This window comes from Amborella trichopoda, chromosome 6, assembly GCF_054954075.1.
Source record: "Amborella trichopoda isolate Santa Cruz 75 chromosome 6, AtrichopodaSantaCruz75HAP2 v2.0, whole genome shotgun sequence".
Lineage (NCBI taxonomy): Eukaryota > Viridiplantae > Streptophyta > Magnoliopsida > Amborellales > Amborellaceae > Amborella > Amborella trichopoda.
In genome coordinates this window covers 45,126,596-45,141,952 of record NC_142341.1, presented here as the reverse complement: position 1 = coordinate 45,141,952, position 15,357 = coordinate 45,126,596, and the positions used below count along the sequence as shown (strand labels likewise).

The 15,357-nt window shown below is 33.1% G+C and overlaps 1 protein-coding gene across 6 annotated transcripts; it reads right to left on the bottom strand.

Annotated features, from left to right (window-relative positions):
• Positions 1-1,686: 1,686 nt before the first annotated feature.
• On the bottom strand, positions 1,687-15,050 carry LOC110007898 (GDSL esterase/lipase At5g14450). Of its 6 annotated transcripts, none has more exons than XR_016056820.1 (6): positions 14,622-15,050; positions 12,205-12,414; positions 8,655-8,881; positions 8,198-8,314; positions 3,192-3,462; positions 1,687-2,094 (listed from the first exon to the last, which is right to left on the bottom strand). XR_016056820.1 is itself a non-coding variant. In XM_020671965.2 (5 exons), the coding sequence occupies exons 1-5, from the start codon at positions 14,863-14,865 to the stop codon at positions 1,847-1,849; spliced, it is 1,200 nt and encodes a 399-aa protein (XP_020527624.1). In that variant the 5' UTR covers positions 14,866-15,050; the 3' UTR covers positions 1,687-1,846. The 6 variants fall into 6 exon arrangements, 4 of the variants coding, with proteins under 4 accessions (XP_020527624.1, XP_020527625.1, XP_088724775.1 ...); XR_016056821.1 differs by having other exon boundaries at positions 8,655-8,812; XM_020671965.2 differs by lacking the exon at positions 8,198-8,314.
• Between the last annotated feature and the right edge of the window lie 307 nt (positions 15,051-15,357).

Below are 15,357 nucleotides of genomic sequence, written 5' to 3'. Positions count from 1 at the left end.
GGGATCTCAAGAAGAAGATCAGTCTCCAAGATAGAGAAAATGAGCTCGTAGAGAGATACAATTTTATCATGGGATTTTGGATTAGTTAAATTTTTGTTTCTAGATAGAAAAACTCTCTTGGTTGCTCTCAAGTTTCTTTTTGTAATAACAATATAGTGTTGAAAATGATAATATTGATGTTGCTTGGTCATGAAAGCGAGGAGACGATCAATTATGATTTTACCAATATTTAGAGAAAGGTGTATCTCTTATAACCCAAAATTATAATCTTCATTATGATAGTGGATTCCTACTTGTTGAGGCCGTAACTGTAGCCCTTAGGGGTGAACCATATAGACTATGTGTCTTTTATGTTTGCTTTATTTCTCGCACTTCCTTTGTCGTTTTATTCACCTAATTTGCAACTACCTATGTATACAATTTTAGGTGGGATCCCCATGTTTGGATTCCTTGTTCTACAAGTGAATGGTTTCTGAAGACCTACAATTGGTATCAGAGAATACGATGTGTATGACTCTAAAAGTTTACATTTTATGTTGAGAAAAAAAAAAAAAATGTAGAGTTAGAGGTGGGGAAATATGAAAGCAAATTGTTTGTCAAAATTTCATAATGGATGCAAGAAATACGAAATCAAAAAATTTATTCATAAAGACTGACAAGACAATTATGATGATTTTCCTATCAAGGTAGAGATTATTAGGTTTAGTAATAGTAAAAACTACCATACCTATGTTTCATCAAAAAAGTTGAGGGTATTATTTTCTTGAGGAGCAAGTAAACCTATTGGTCTCTTTAAAAGGGCGTCAAGGAACACACAGTACTCACCCTTTTTTGGGGTCATCCCTTTAGGATCTTGGACCTGAACATTATTCGGGTTCGGGTACGGATCCGATCAGGTCCAGGTCCAGTAATATTTTTAAGTCACAATATATAAAATATATTTAAATCTAATTAAATGCATAGATATTTTAATTTTTGGGTTAAATACGGGTTCAAATCCCACACTATATTTTCAAGTATGGATCCATGTCCAATAAATTCAGGTAGGGCCTAGGTCTCGTATCATTTTTTTCAGGTCGGAGTCCAATCGGATACAAACCCGACGCGACGCGACCCGACCCATTTCCACCCCCCTACGTTAGGCCTATAGAAAGCCCACAAATCCCCAGCAAGTTAAATAAAATAATAGCTAACGCCATACCGACCATTTTAACTTTTCATATTTATTTATTTTTTCTTTTTCTTAATGGCCCAATGATCTAAATCGAATTCGAGATGCTACTTTTAAGCAACTTCTTTGGTTCACTGGAATGATTATGAGAGAGAAAGAGATGGGGGTTCAAGGGTGGTTGAGAGGGTGGTTAAGAGAGAGTGTGCTTGGGAGAAAAAGAGAGGGGGCAAACTTTCTAGGGTTTGCATGACTTTAGACAATAAGGATGGTTGGTATTACAATTTAGATAATACAAAAAGGTATAAAGGGGGTTAAAAAAAAAAAAAATTTTTAAATCTTTTAAGGGGTTCATAGACTTCCGTGTTTTTATAAATTTGATGCTTTTTCAGATCGCCGATTCAAATCGATCCAGATCAATGATCCGCTCTTCGATAAAAATCAGTGGGATGGATCGTCACACTACTTATCTTTATCTGGGTTTTAAAACACTAGATATATCTTGTTGAAGACAAAGAGGGGAAAAATAAATAATAATAAATTAAAATATCTTTGCTAACTAACATAATTGATATTACAACAATTAATTATTTAAGGTGGGTACTATAGAGTCGTTGAGGCCAAACACACGTATCCTCTTCAAAACCATTAAAACCCCAACAATAACGGGTTACGGTTTCACGTAAGCCGATGGCAAGCTTGAGTCAATGGCAATGGGGGTTCTGATAATTGACCATTGAAGATGTGGTTTGCTATCCAACGGTTTGCGGCTTCGGAGTAGTGAATCCCATCCCAACTCACATACATTGATGCCTTATCACATACATCATAAACGATAGTCCCATTCACATTTGTTGACCTTCCACACCAAGCATTGTAGCCGTCCTTCCCATATCCACAACAGAACTTCAAGGGATCAACAAATCCTACCATAAAAACCATGTCATTCATGTTATAGTTCTTGTCAAATTCTTAATATCTATGCACCTATACATGAGTAAATTATACCTTTCATTTAATTTATATTGGGTTGATTATTAGCTTAGTAAGCTGCCAAGCAACATATATACCATCTCAAGTCTTCTCTACTTTGTGAACTTTTGTGCACCTTATCCTATGTATTTAAAGTACAACCAGTGTCCCAAAAGCTGGAATAGTGGGTCCAACCATCGATTCTAAGCCAGTTTGGAACTTCCCAACTGGCTCACTAGTTTTAGGAGGTTTCCTCTATTGAAAGAAAAAAATAAATAAATAAGAGTGAGGAAAGGAGCAAGTGAAAACCAGTAAAAATTTGACGGTCCTAAACCCAGATTAGTACCTATTGGTTATGGTTTTGAATTGGCTTAAAACCCTTTAGAACAATATAACTTCGTAATAGCTCGAGGGAAAACCTTTTCTATTTCCCTTACTATATAAGAGTTATATTCTTCCCCTACCTAACCATCTAATATGAATGGACAGTTGAGATGGACCCAAACACAATGTCCTGCTTCCACATTGTTTTATTTTTAAATTCTTTTTTTACAAAATATTTTGACACCAAAATTTGAACTTCCACTCCTCTCTTAAAGTCGCACATGCTAATAATATTAAAACATATTTTGCATAAATATCAAAACAACCAAAATATCCTTAAACATTTGAGGAGTATTTTGGTTATTTCATTTTATCCGAAATATTTTTTAAATACAGTTTTTTAGGTGCACCACATTGAGATGATTGCACGTACTAAATTTCATATTCATATTTTTTGTAAACAAAAAATCGAAATAAAATACTCCGAAACGATGGATCTAGATCAAATGGTCCGTAAGTCATTTTATCTAAATCGGATGGCTGGATAGAGGGACAAATGTATAATTTCTATATAGTAGGGAAAGTATGGAAGCTTTTCCTTAGCTCCAAACAATGAAAAGTGTGCATGGTTGGGACTTTGAACCCATGAACTCTCTGTCATGTGGGGCTGCGTCTATACTACTGCTTGGGCACTTTGGCTTAAGTGAAAGAGTGAATATTTTCTAACCTTCCTCCTTGGCATGGCTGATGAGATTAAATTTTGCAGAGTAAACATCCACATACGTGAGTTCAGCATGAGGAAGTTGTTCCCTTAACTGGGACACCATTAACTTGAGTTGCCTGTTGAACTCTTGAGCCACATCATTTTGTGTATAAACGCAGCCGTATTTATCTATATTACGGGGTTTGAAAGGATAATACATAGCGGAAAATGGTAAGCACCCAATTGGACCTGTGTTGTGTATCCAAAATGTTCTTGCGCCTTCCCCATACAAAACCTGCATAGGGAAGAGAAATTGTTAACTAATAACACCGGGTCCCTCTACCGGTTATTTCAAACAATTGTAATATGGGTGTGGTTTGCATAGGACTGAGGCCCCAAACAATCAAAGCAAGACGTACCTTTGAATACTATCGGGATATATTTTTTGGTACTAGAAATATTTGCGATGGTATGAAACTTTATTTTTATATTTAATTTTAAAATTTAAAACTACAAAAATAGTAGATCGAACAGATCTATAAACACTTACATGAGCCTATAATGTGAAAAAGATGTCCCTTAAGCGAAATAGAATGACACTTGGAAGAGCCATTATTGTCTTGTACATTTGTATTAATTTTACCTTATATAACATGTCATCGTTGACATGCAACCGTCTTTATAGACTTTGTAAATAAGTTTATACAAGCTGTATGTCACTATGTAACCCTATAAGAAGAACATTTTTTAAATAAGCCTATACAAGCTGTATAACACTCTGTAACCCTATAAAAATGACGTTCTTGTACACACATAACGTGGGTTATATTGTACATCTTTTATAGGGGCATAAGGCCCGGACATACAAAAAATACACATATTCTAACTTTCTTCCTACCTAAATAAGCCTCACTCACTGTATATGAGCAATTCTTCATGTTGCTTTTACAGAACTGTCCTCTTGTATTATTAAACCATCACCCACTAATATAACACCAACATCCTTTTAAATATTTTTTTAGACCCATTGCCTATATTAAGTAACAAACACAAATGTGTATCCATTTTTCATTATATTATGCATGGATCGGCATGGTCAATTCCTAAAGCATCTCCAATGATCCAGTTATTGATGCCTGAAATTGGAGAGAAATCTTCCCATCATCCCCGTTTTCTTCATTTTGGAAAAGGATCTTGCAACTACATACTCGAAAAATTTAATTCGCCCAAAATAATCCTCCTCACCCCCCTGCCATCTCTCCATCCTAAATCCATATGCCCTCTCTTCCCCCCCCCCGCCCCCTGGAACTCTCAGTTCACTCACTCTCCTTGCAGTTTTCACGAATTTCTTTTCTAGGGAGCCAAACAAGACTTTAAGATAAAGTTTTTCCAAACAATCATGTAATAAATTCTCTAAGCATAAATCTAAATTAAACATACATATCTCGATTATTAATAGAAATGAAAGTGCTACTTAAAGTATGATTCAACGGTTTCGGCATGAATGGTCAAGGTGTTGATGATTGCAACACTATATTTCGATTTCAAATCCCATCATTGAGCTACTAAATGCAAAAATAACAATAATAACAATAATAATAATAATAACAAAAATAAAAAAATAATTAAAAATAATAATTAAAAAAAAAAAAAAAGAGAGGAACGAGAAAAGGTCACTGCTACAGTAAACTATAATAGAACCTGAGCAAGCATGGAGCAGCAAAAAAACTTGGAATTACTCCAATCTCCCTCTTTTTTGGATTTTCTTTGTTAGAAAATGAGTAGATCAGCTCAGGACTCGCCAAGTCAAATTGGGTGGTACCCTTGCATGTGAGAGCCCATGTTCTTCATTTTCAACCGTCACCAGAAAACGTACGTCGCTTTAGAAATACAATATTGAAGAAACTAGGAAATTTACATAAAAGTCCAATAGGCCCCGTATAATTCTTGCAACATTAAACGATTCAATTAAGGCCGACCTCAATATTTTATCATAACATATAATTTTGGTGTAAAACATTATTGGGATTATAAAAAAAATTATTTTAATATCTAATTATAAAATTTTAAACTCACTAAAGGGTTAAAATCAAGTTTTTTTTTTTTTAATCTTGAAAATAAACTGTAGATAATGCGTCGCAAGATGCACTATTTTTGGAACTTGATATCTTTATTTTTTCACATTCATTAATTACGACGGCGAGATGATCAACTAGAGGGTTTTTCAACATTAAACAACCTTTTCAATGGAGTTTTGAGGCACATTTTCAATTCTACAGTTTAAGGTTGCAACCAAGGTTTTAAAAATCGGTTACGACTCGCCTTAGTCGACACGGGAATTGGTCATCCCGTGTCCATCGATTCTTGTGTAAAACTGAGAATCGCCCGATTCTGGAAGTGAATCAGGGATTTTAAATAGTAAGTTACGGGAATCAGACATCCCGTGTCGTTTCTTGTGTAAAACCGAGAATCACCCGACTCTAGAAGTGAATCGGTGATTCTAAATAGTAAATCATTCATATGATATCATAAATCACGATTCTAAGCGGTGCGATTTTGAATAGTAAGTCATTCATGATGTCATAAATCACGACTCTAAGCAGCTTATGACGCCGCGATTTTGAATAGTAAGTCATTCATAAGATATCATAAATCACAATACGGCTTATGACATCATAAGTCGGCGATTTTGAATAGTAAGTCGTTCATATGATGTCATAAATCACGATGCGGCTTATGACATCATAAGTCAACGAGTCACTTAATAAGGATAATTGGATAATTTATGATGTCATAAATCACGACGATTTTGAATAGTAAGTCGTTCATATGATGTCACGATGCGGCTTATGACATCATAAGTCGGCGAGTCACTGAATAAGGATATTTGGATAATTTATGATGTCATAAATCATGATGCGGCTTATGACATCATAAGTCGACGAGTTACTGAACAAGGATAGTTTGATGGTAAGTCACTGAACAAGGATATTTTGATAATTTAGATTAAAAGATAGTACTGCAGGTGTACCCCTTCTCTCGATCACACTAACAGTGACACTATTGAAGAGGTACTTATAGTTCTTAAAGTTTGTTTGATACTTCGATGTGGGATTTGAGCCGAGTGATATAACATTGAAACGTTGTTCAATATAAACAATTATTGTACAAAGGTATTCAACACAGATCGATGGGCTGCCGTGTTTATCAACTACATTTCTTCTTGGGACGTCTCAAGTTTGAATCGAGCTTGGGGACGTTATTCTGCGATTTTATTTTTCTCTTTAAAAAAAAAAGACAAATAAAAAGAAGAAAATAATATCATCAAAAAAATAAAAGGAACAAATATGTTTTACTTTTGTCTTCAAAAAATAAATAAAAAGAAGAAAATAATGTCATCGAAAAAATAAAAGAAAAAAAATAAAAGGTAATACAACAAGCATTTCTTGCTGAAAAATAAAAACAGACAATGCATCTTCTTTTTTTCTTGTAAAAAAAATTAAAATAAAATGTATAAAAAATAAAAGGTACTTTGGTAGCATCATTTTTTTATTTTCTTGTAAAAAACTAAAAAGTAATACAACAAGCAAAAAACAACATCTTCTTTTTTTTCTTATCAAATAAAAAATAAATAAAAAAAAAGGTAATTCAACAAGTATCATATTTTTTCGTCAAAAAAAAAAAAAAAAATGTAATACAACAAGTATTCCTTATAAAAAAAATAAAAAACATTTCTTAATACAACAAGTATTTTTTAATACAAACTAAGAATAACTGAACTAATTATAATTTTTATTTTTATAATATGGTAATCTTTATATAAATTTAAGAATATTAATTTTAAAATAGGGTTCATACCATGAGACCATTTGAAATATCCCTCTATCTCTACTAATAATCTCTTCCACTAAATTTATTCTAGAAATCTAAAAAATTAAGTTTTTTAAAAATTAACGTGTTATTTCGAAAATTGATACGCATTCTAATAATTTCTACATTGATAGCCAAATATTTTATTTTTTATTAATTTATTTACATTATAAATTATGTAATGTACTATTTTTCTTACAGTGGTCAATAATGCATTTCAAATAAGATATTTTGAATTTGTTATTATTTATATAATAAAATAATTATAAACGGTAAACCAACAATTTCATTTTCAATATATAATTTTGTAGTTAGTGATTTTGGATTATAGATAGGTTGCAATCGTTTGAGTTTTTTTTAGCGGATTAAAGTTTTCCGCCAATTCGAGAATTTAGTAGTCATTTTTTCATCGATTTAATCCATTATTTATTGTAATCTATGTATGATTATATACTTTGTCCATGATAATTCTATGTTTTTTTTTTAATGTGATGAAAATTTAATGGTTAACATAATTTCATATAGGGAAAGAACATCTCAATTTTCGCAGTGTGCCAAAAAAATGAAAGATAATAATGTAACACACATATTTCTTATTGGATTCATAAAAAACAACATTTATAATAAATTTTAATAATTCTTTTACATTTTTTTAAAATTTAATTGGACGGATTCAATCGATTTCCGATTCAAATCGCTGATTTACCAATCTGGATGGGTTTTTGGGGTGTCCAATCTGCGGCATCGATCCATTTTTTAAACCACTGGTTGCAACCTTATGTAAACTTTTTCTATTTTATATTTTTATTTTCATGTAGAAGTCCATTTTTTCACTTTTTTTATATTTTTTTCCTAAACTTCCCCCTGTTCGAGCATCCAATGTCCAAATTGAAACCTTTTCATGAGCAAAGGCGTGGTTCGGAAACAATCAGCGAAAAATGGGTCGGTCTGGAACTTGAAGTTTGAATCAAGTTGACACTTAAAATATAAGTATGTCGGATTCGAAACTTCAAGTTCCAAACTGGAATTAGTCTTGACAAAAATAAAAACAAATCAAAAAAGAAAGATGTACAATATAAATATTAAAGAAAAAAAGAAGAAGATAAAAAAAGTGTCTAATGTAAAATATGAAAAATATGAAAGGATGGTAGACCATTTACCTTTTGTAGAAAGAGATCAGATCTTGGATGGCATGAGGTGAGTCACCAAGTCCGAGAATTTTGTTTTGGAACTTTGTGTATAATCCATGATACTCTTACAACCACCCATTATGAAATCTAAAGGACAAAAATAATTGTAACCTCTTTGTATCAAAGATAAATGAGGTGAATTATTTTTAAGTAGTTAATGTGGAATTTTCCATAGAATTTTCAATAAATAAATATATTTTCATATCAAAATGAACTCCATTGAATTTCTTTCGGCATTCGATTTTTGAGCATTTCTTGTTAACTATTCAATAGGTGATCTCCTGCAATATGCCTTGATTAGCTTGGTGGATTCCTGATGGCCCCCATTCATGGGTTTAATACTTAATGAAAAATTTGGATCGCTTTATTTTCAAAATGTAGAAAGGAAAAGGAAATTGATCACAGAATAGAGTTCGGATTAGCTTACTTGGATTGCTTGAGAGATGCTGGCTAGGATTTGGGGGATTGAAGCTCGGACCGCATCGTCGGAAATTGTTCGGAATCCGGCAGCAAGGTCATTTTGGCCTATGTCAAATGTGTACAGTGCCTTAGAAAAATCCTCGGGCTTTGGAACGTTTGTCTTCCCTGAAGATGAAGATGAAGAAGAGTTGGCTGACTCACCTATTCGTATGCATCTCCCCTCCAGACATATATCTTGGATCCAAAATTTTAAGGATTCATGAACTAAAATAAAATAAATTTTCAAAAATTAAAAAATTAGAATTTTGCACCATCTATTTTGGAAATTTATTTCGGCCTTCCTTTCAGCTTAAAGATAGGCGTTTCATCGTCAACTGTGCACCATTTTCATGCTCCTTTTTGGTCGTTAACATGTTAGTGAGGACGTTCCCCTTTATTATACCTATGACAATAATATAAGTTTAGGAAAAAACAATTAAAAGAGGAAGTGTAGTTTTGGGGCTTATTGTTTTAGTTTGGACAGCCCTTTTGGATGCAATTTTGATATTATCAAGTGTGTAACGTCTAATCCATAACATGTGTTCGATGAATTTCTTAAGTGGTTCTTGTTAAATCGATCTCAAAGTATATCTTAAGTTTGCTGAATTTTCTTCTGATAACCATTTCAATTTTTTTTTCTTTTTGTTTTTTTTTTGGGGTAATTTAATGGGGATGATAAGCCCCTACTTTTTTTTGAAAGCGTTAGTAGTTGCATTAGGTGAGAATGAAAATCTAGACCTTAGTTAGGACACAAGTGATGCTACCACCACGACTCCTATTCTCAACCATTTCACATCAATCCCAACAAAAAGAGGTCTGTCCCATCTCAATGAGTAAATATTTTTCTTAACATTGAGGGTCCTAATACTTAGGAGAGAGGATCATGTGAAGGTGTTTCTGTAAATTGAATGCGAGGTTACTTCAACCTTCCATGGTTTACTTGAGTGTTTATATGTTGTAAACTGGAGTAAATTGGGCCAAGAACAACACCAATAGAAATCAAGGTAACTTTCCAAAACCTCCCTACTCTTGATAGGAATTTATGAGAATCTCTTAGACTGTGGAAAATACCCCTTAAACTATACAATATATTCATTGTTTCAAGTAATTTGAAAAAACAAATTTTGAGTTGAGAATACTAGGTTTAGTAGACTTTGTGAATATGCTGGCTACACGCATTAACATTATCTCGTTAATTTAAATAAGTACACTACAACTACTATTATTTATTATTATAAACAAAAGTATACAATGAGACTATTTACTTTTGATACAAGGTGGTCACAATTAATCTTGATTAATATATGTGAAATTAAACTACAAACAGTTGTAATCTTAACTAATGGATGTGAAATTAGACTCTTGTATTTATTCTATTGACCAAACTCAAAATTCAAAAGATATTCCATAGTTATATGGGATTTTTATTATTGGGGTGTGGTTTCTATAATGTTGCAACCTCAAACAATGTAATTAAGGTGCATAGACAAATTTTATCATAACATGTAATTTAATTGTTAAAAATTCTTAAGATTATTTGAAAATCTATTTTCATATCTAATTATAAAATTTTACTAAAAATAGTTAAAATCGAGTAGATCTACATATTAAAATCTTGAAAATAGACATTGTAGATAATGTGTTACAATATGCACTATTTTTAGGACCTAAAATTTTTTGTTTTTTTCATATTCAACAATAAAACAACTTTTTCCGATAGATTTTTTAGGTGAATCTATAGTTCTACATTTTAAGGTTGCAGCATTATATAAACTTTTTCCTTTATTATTTCCCCGTTCACCGGATACTCTCTTGGTTTTTTTTTTTTTTTTGGCTACACAAGGAAAATGTTAAGGTTCGATCTTGTCCATGGGATATTCTATGTGAACAAAATTTTTGGAAAGTTTTCTATGTATGAGGGAAAAATATGGTTTTACAGTTTCTTATTTCAGTAAGATTTGGGTTGCTATTTCACCCTAGGTTTTCCATCTCCCCCTTTAAAACTAAGTCAATGTCTTTTCCATATAAGCACTTGTTTGTACGGATATAGCAAAATAATGGAGCAATTATTAGTCACATGGGAATAAATGGTACCACCACAAACTTTTTTTTGAAAAGTTTGTGACGTTTTTGTAGAAAAGAAAAAAAGGGAAAAATATCTCTTTATCCTTTATTTTTATCTTTCATATCTTATGAGACCCAAAAATTGAAAATATTACTTATAAGTCCCTATCTTTTTTACCATATAACCCCTTGGACCCCTTTGATCATAAACTTTTGACCCAAACAAACCCTAAAATGACACCCTATTCAAACTCCATCTCTCTCTCTTCGTTTCTCGGTGAGATTACCAGCCAAGGGATTTAACTTGAACTCAAGTACGAGCACACATTCTTATGTGTGAGAGAAAGATGGAATTCTAAAAAGAGAGGAGTTTGAGTTTTAGAGAGATATAGAGATAGAGTTTTAAGGAGAGATGGAGTTTGAGTTGGAGAGAGAGAGAGAGACGACGATGTGTGAGAGAGATGGAGTTTGGGTTTTCGAGAGAGATGGAGTTTTGAGAGAGAGAGAAAGACGATATGAGAGAGAGAGATGGAGTTTTAGATAGAGAGAGATAAAATCATTTCATAAGTTGTTGAGATCAATAATACATTATCAAAAGAGTTTAGGGGGTTGGAAGATAGAAAAGATGGAGTCATTTTGCTTACAACTAATATTTTCAATTTTTAAATCTAACGAGATATAGAAGTTAATAATAGGAGATAATAGGATATTCTTCCCAAAAAAAAAAAATGATCCATGTAATTCCTTTTTATAGTTTTTGAAAGGGGCACATGTCCCAAAATAAGTATGGGAGAGCTTTCCATATGACCCCACCCACATGTATGGTATATGTAATATCTGATCTTACTTGTCAGATCTGAATGGATGTCTGATATGACTTGAGTCACAATCGTCCAAGTTGGCCCTCGCACGTTAGATCTTAATCTGACAACTCGAATATTATTTTTTATATTTAATATATATATCATTTTGCAGTGAAATTTGGGGCATACACACATCTAATAGGGAAACACAGATAATAATAATAATAATAATAATATTTTCTGTGATGAAAAAAAAAGATAATACCCCTGAAATGTATAAAAGTATTTTGGTTATTTATTGTTATGAGAAATATTTTTTTTATTTTTTTGCTAGGTGCACCCTAAGAAGAAGATGGGACACCCTAAATTTCAACTAAAAAGCTTTTTTACAAATAAAAAATTAAAATTAAGCAATGCTTTAACAATAACATTTCGACTTGAGCAATCCTAGTTGTCAATTAAGATCGAATGACTGAGAATTTAGGTGCAATTAGATTCACACGTATAGCTTTCCATTATGACTGAGAATTTAGGTGCAATTAGATTCACACGTATAACTTTCCATTATAAATATACCACAGCAACAACCGCAAGACCAACAATTCCATGTGAATAATACAAACCAGTAAAAGAATGGTAAAATGATGGTACCTTTGATGTAAAGGAAGCTTGATCTAGACTTAAATTGTGTGAATTGCAACACTTGATAGTTTAAGGAGAAGGGGCTCACCCCTCCTTGGAACAAAGTCACATTTTGAGGTCGAACTGTTGATCCAGCTGTTGCGAAATTCGCACCATGACTAAATCCATTCCCCAATGAGTCCAAGTATGCGGTCAAGTAAGGCAAACCCAAGGTCTCAGCTGTAAAACAGTGAAAAATAAAAAAGAATAAAAAACTATGAAATAATAATTTAGGGCTATTACGCATGAAATATACGGCCAAATCTCCACAGGAGTGGCAATGAATCGGGTTGGTACGGGTTGACTTGGACCTAGACTTGACCTGGATCCAATTCGGGTCCAGGGTTTTGGACCCACGCTAGACCCATCAGGTCTAAAACTTCCGCTCAAAACCGACCCAATTTGAGTCCAGCTGTAGAACCTAGTAAAAAAAAAAATGAGAAAATATTCAAAAAATATATTTCAAATATACGCAAATTTACCAAAATATTACATATTTAAAAAAGGAAGAAGTTTATATAGAGCCAAGGCTCTAAATAATCAAATTAGAACCCACATCAAAAATTTCACTAGAAGATATTCTTTTGATGCCCAAATATACTCAAATTGATCATCTCAACATGAAAATGCTTGGATATGAGAAAAAAATAGATTTCAAGTTTTGAAAATATTGCATTTTGAAATGCATTTTTGGACAGTCAATTTTTAACATTTTTAAGTTTTCATAAATTTGCTTGATCTACACTATTTTTGAAGCTTTAAATTTTATAATTAAAAAAAAAAATATTTATATATTACAAAACGCCTATAGGCGAAGATGAATACCCTTCTAAAGTTCATCATACGGTCACGATTGTCAGATAGTGTTTCATTTTTAATTTATTTTTTACAAATCAGACCTAAAATCTGAAGCGCATGTTCATAAAAAATAAGCGAATCTATAAAAAATATCAAAAAAATATTTTTACATGAAAAATATTGACCAACATACCTTTGAAAAATTTAAAAGGTATTTTGATCAATATGCTTTTTGCGATTTTTTTTATTTATTAGGTGTGCCGTACTAAGATGTATACACACTCCAAATTTTAAGTTATACTGATTTGTAAAAAATAAATGAAAAATAAAACACGACCAAATAATTGTGACCATGCGATAAACTTTGAACGGGGATGAAAGTAGGTAAAATCACCGCTCATTTTTTCCTGTTATCGCTGGGAAGACTTTTTCATTTATATATATATATATATATATAGGGTATGGTCGGGTGGGTAGGATCCATCTGAATAGGATCCAACTCAGGTCCAAGGTTTTAGAGTTGTACCCAGATCGGGTTAGCCCCCTGGGTCGTCAAGTCGATCCGACCTGATTGGCACCCCTAAATCTAGAGCCACTGAAATGAACGGTATGAGCTTATCTAGTCCAAACAAACAATTTTTCTGAGTTTTTTAAAGGGAAACTTACCAAGATTGAACTGAGTCTGACTAACTATTAAACATTTTATGCTTTTTGAACTATCCCAAGTCATAATCATTGGATTTCAACGGGATATTTGTAATTAAATAACGAGTTCATACCTTATGTGCATTTGATAAATCTTTTTCTTACATGCTTCATCATCGAGCCAAAAAGAATTTGTGTGCTATATCTAACCGGAACCAAATGCCCTAGGTTCACACAAGCTGGTGAGGTTTGTATAACGGTTCTACCTTATACTTTATAAGTAAGGCGCATCTCTAAACGGCAGATATCAAAAATCTTATGATAATTTTAAAATTCAAGGTTAACCCAATTTATAAAATTTAAAATTCTAAAACTAGTGCTTATCGAACAAATTTATAAACACTCAAAATCACAAAAATAAACGGTTCATATAACGTGTGAAAAGATAAACCATTTTTAAGACTTGACAGTGTTCTTTTTCTGCATACCATACATGTGGAACTCGCAATGATCATTTCAAATGTTTTCAACTTCATGATACTCTACTAGATATTTTAAGTGCACCTTACATATAAAATTAGACCCTTATGTAAACTTTTTCCTGGACAAAATAAATAGACTTCAAAATAAAAATTACAAGAGTATATTAGACCGTACGAGAAACGAACCAGCTTCGAATCTCGACCATATCTTTGACCGAGCAAAGCAGTGAAAAAGGAAAACTATATAATGTTAAATGTAGCATGGCCTTCATGCATCGTCCACCGTCAATCTCGACCATCGGACGGCCTAGATGTACTATTTCTCCATCAAAGAAGAAGAAAGGTCGGTTCACAAACCTTCACTGAGGATACATGAGCACATAGATTGTAAACAAATCATAACAATTCCACGCTAAAGATAAGTAAAACAAAAATCAGGACCATAAATTAGAGGCTACATACCAATGAAATCAACGATCAGACGGCCGTCACAAACCCTCCCCATGGGCTTGCCAAAGAAGGTCTCACCATTAGGTGGAGCAACCTGGGAAAAGGAGGCAGAGATGGCGCCGGTATCTGAATTTGAATCACCAAAGTTGAAAATTGCAGGGAATTCACACTTGTTATTACTATTTCCCATCACCATTCTTCTCTCTCCTCCATTCCAACTAAAACCCAAGAGCAAAACCCACCATAACATACCCATTCTCTCTCTACTTCAAAGACCACTATCTCTCTAAAAGGGCCGTTACCCGGTGCTAGTCCTGCGATCCAGAGAGGGCTGAGACACAAAATGATCGCTCTCAGGACTCGAACCCGGGCACTTGCGCCGGCTACACCACTCTCTCTCTCTCTCTCTCTCTCTGGGAAATGGGTTGCGTTTATTGAGAGAGAGAGAGAGTGAATGAGAGAGAGATATATAATATCAATGTTGGGCATGTGAGGGCTCACAACATCAATTGTGAGCTGTGAGACACTTGGGTTTTGCCGTATTCGATTCGGTAGTGTTTTTATATGGGTGAAGCGGAAAAATATGTGAGGATAAAGCTGCCAGGTGGTTGCTTTACTTCTCTGTTTCTTACTATTAATCCGGACATGCTTTTGTCATTTATATCGATTCATGAATCGAACAAAATGAAGGACAGCTGGCAACTTTTAAGAGTGTAGACTTTAGAGTTATAACTACGGGTGGTAAAAG